Genomic DNA, 1471 nt, shown 5'->3' with positions numbered 1-1471 from the left:
CTCTGGGTGCATAGGGGAAATTAGGGATGTCAGGGGAGGACTGAGACCCCTTCCCCCCCAGCTCAACCTTATGCAGAAGGGTCTCCTGCCTGGATGCCAAGACAGAAGTGCACTGTGCCACAACAACTTTACCACAAACAAACACACAAATTGACACAGATTCACATCACCTGCCTGCAAGGGATGCTACCAGCCCTTGATCTGACCAATCTGCCTGCACTGACGTGTTTATGTCCCGGAAATCCTTAGGCTTGTCCTCCTGGCACTTTCAAAAGCCTTCATGTGGGAAAGCACGTGGCATGTGCCAGGAAATGAAAAGGCAGCAGTGCAGGAAACCAGGACACAGCCCCTACCATTAGCTGGGATGGTTCACAACTGACATGAGCTGGTCAGAAAATTATGACTTGCACAAAGGTGCCTGTGGGCCTGAGGCAGTGCAGGACTGCTATAAAAGGCAGCCCAAGTCTCTGCTCTCACATCCACTTCTCTCACCTCCTTCTCCTTGGGAATCAGGTGAGTGCGAAGCCTCTTCTCCTTCTCCTCCTCCTGCTTCAAGACCTCGTCTTTCCTCACTGCAGGTCTCAGCTGATATGGGCTGTGTTAGGCCAGGGCTGGGAGCTGCTTGTGCTGGGAGAGGGAAGGGGAGAGAAGGTGTTGTGCAGAGAGAGGCTGGGACTTGTCTGAGGAGGCTGCTGGGCTTTGGGCTGGGCAGTGTCATGTGGTGCAGGAGGTGCCTTGGCTGCAGGGGGGTTGGGTGCAGGGCTGCTTCTCATGTGTGTCTGCTTTGTGCTTGTCCCTGCCCTGTGTGCCAGGTGCCCCTGTGAGCCAGAGACATGTCGTGCTGCCAGCCCTGCAACCCTTGCTGCCAGCCCTGCGGCCCCACCCCGCTGGCCAACAGCTGCAATGAGTGCTGTGTCAGGCAGTGCCAGGACTCCGTCGTTGCCATCCAGCCCTCTGCTGTGGTGGTGACCCTGCCCGGGCCCATCCTCAGCTCCTTCCCACAGAACACCGTGGTGGGATCCTCCACCTCCGCTGCCGTTGGCAGCATCCTCAGCTGTGACGGAGTGCCCATCAACTCCGGGGGCTTTGACCTCTCCTGCATCACCAACCGCTACAGGTGTCGGCCCTGCTAAAGCTGCTGGCAACGTCCTGGGCCAAGAAGACCTCACAACATGATGCTGCACTGAAAACAGAACTTTGGGACACTGTATTTGGAGCTTCATGATGATGTTTTCCTTCTCCCACTCTTCCATCTCTTTCCTTTGCTATCTGTGCCTCCCCAGGCCAGCCCAGGACAACCTATTGTCCTCCCTCCCTCTGCAGGAGCTCCACTACATCTTAGTGGCTGCTCCTCCTGTTCCCTGTGAGGCAACTCCTTTTCTTCTTCAGACTCAATAAAATTGTTGTGCATCCAAGCCTGGGCCTCTGACTCTTCCTTCTTCCTGTGAAAGCCTTCCATATTGTTTAGGGA

The 1471-nt window shown here is 55.8% G+C and overlaps 1 protein-coding gene across 1 annotated transcript; it reads left to right on the top strand.

The window, feature by feature from the left end:
- The first annotated feature begins 244 nt into the window (after positions 1 to 244).
- LOC113981049 (feather keratin Cos1-2-like) lies at positions 245 to 1267 on the top strand. Its single transcript, XM_027708285.1, has 2 exons — positions 245 to 513; positions 813 to 1267. Exon 2 carries the CDS (start codon positions 834 to 836, stop codon positions 1131 to 1133), a length of 300 nt encoding a protein of 99 aa, XP_027564086.1. The 5' UTR covers positions 245 to 513; positions 813 to 833; the 3' UTR covers positions 1134 to 1267.
- The last annotated feature ends 204 nt before the right edge of the window (positions 1268 to 1471 follow it).

The sequence above is a fragment of the Neopelma chrysocephalum genome, unplaced genomic scaffold (genome assembly GCF_003984885.1).
Source record: "Neopelma chrysocephalum unplaced genomic scaffold, ASM398488v2 Primary Assembly neopelma1_95918, whole genome shotgun sequence".
NCBI lineage: Eukaryota > Metazoa > Chordata > Aves > Passeriformes > Pipridae > Neopelma > Neopelma chrysocephalum.
Note: the sequence above shows the minus strand (reverse complement) of the source record. Positions and strands in the feature narration are given on the sequence as shown.

What these genes read in the sequence shown, in the direction of transcription:
- LOC113981049 (XM_027708285.1), top strand. Translation starts at nt 834, where the DNA reads ATGTCGTGCTGCCAGCCCTGCAACCCTTGCTGCCAGCCCTGCGGCCCC.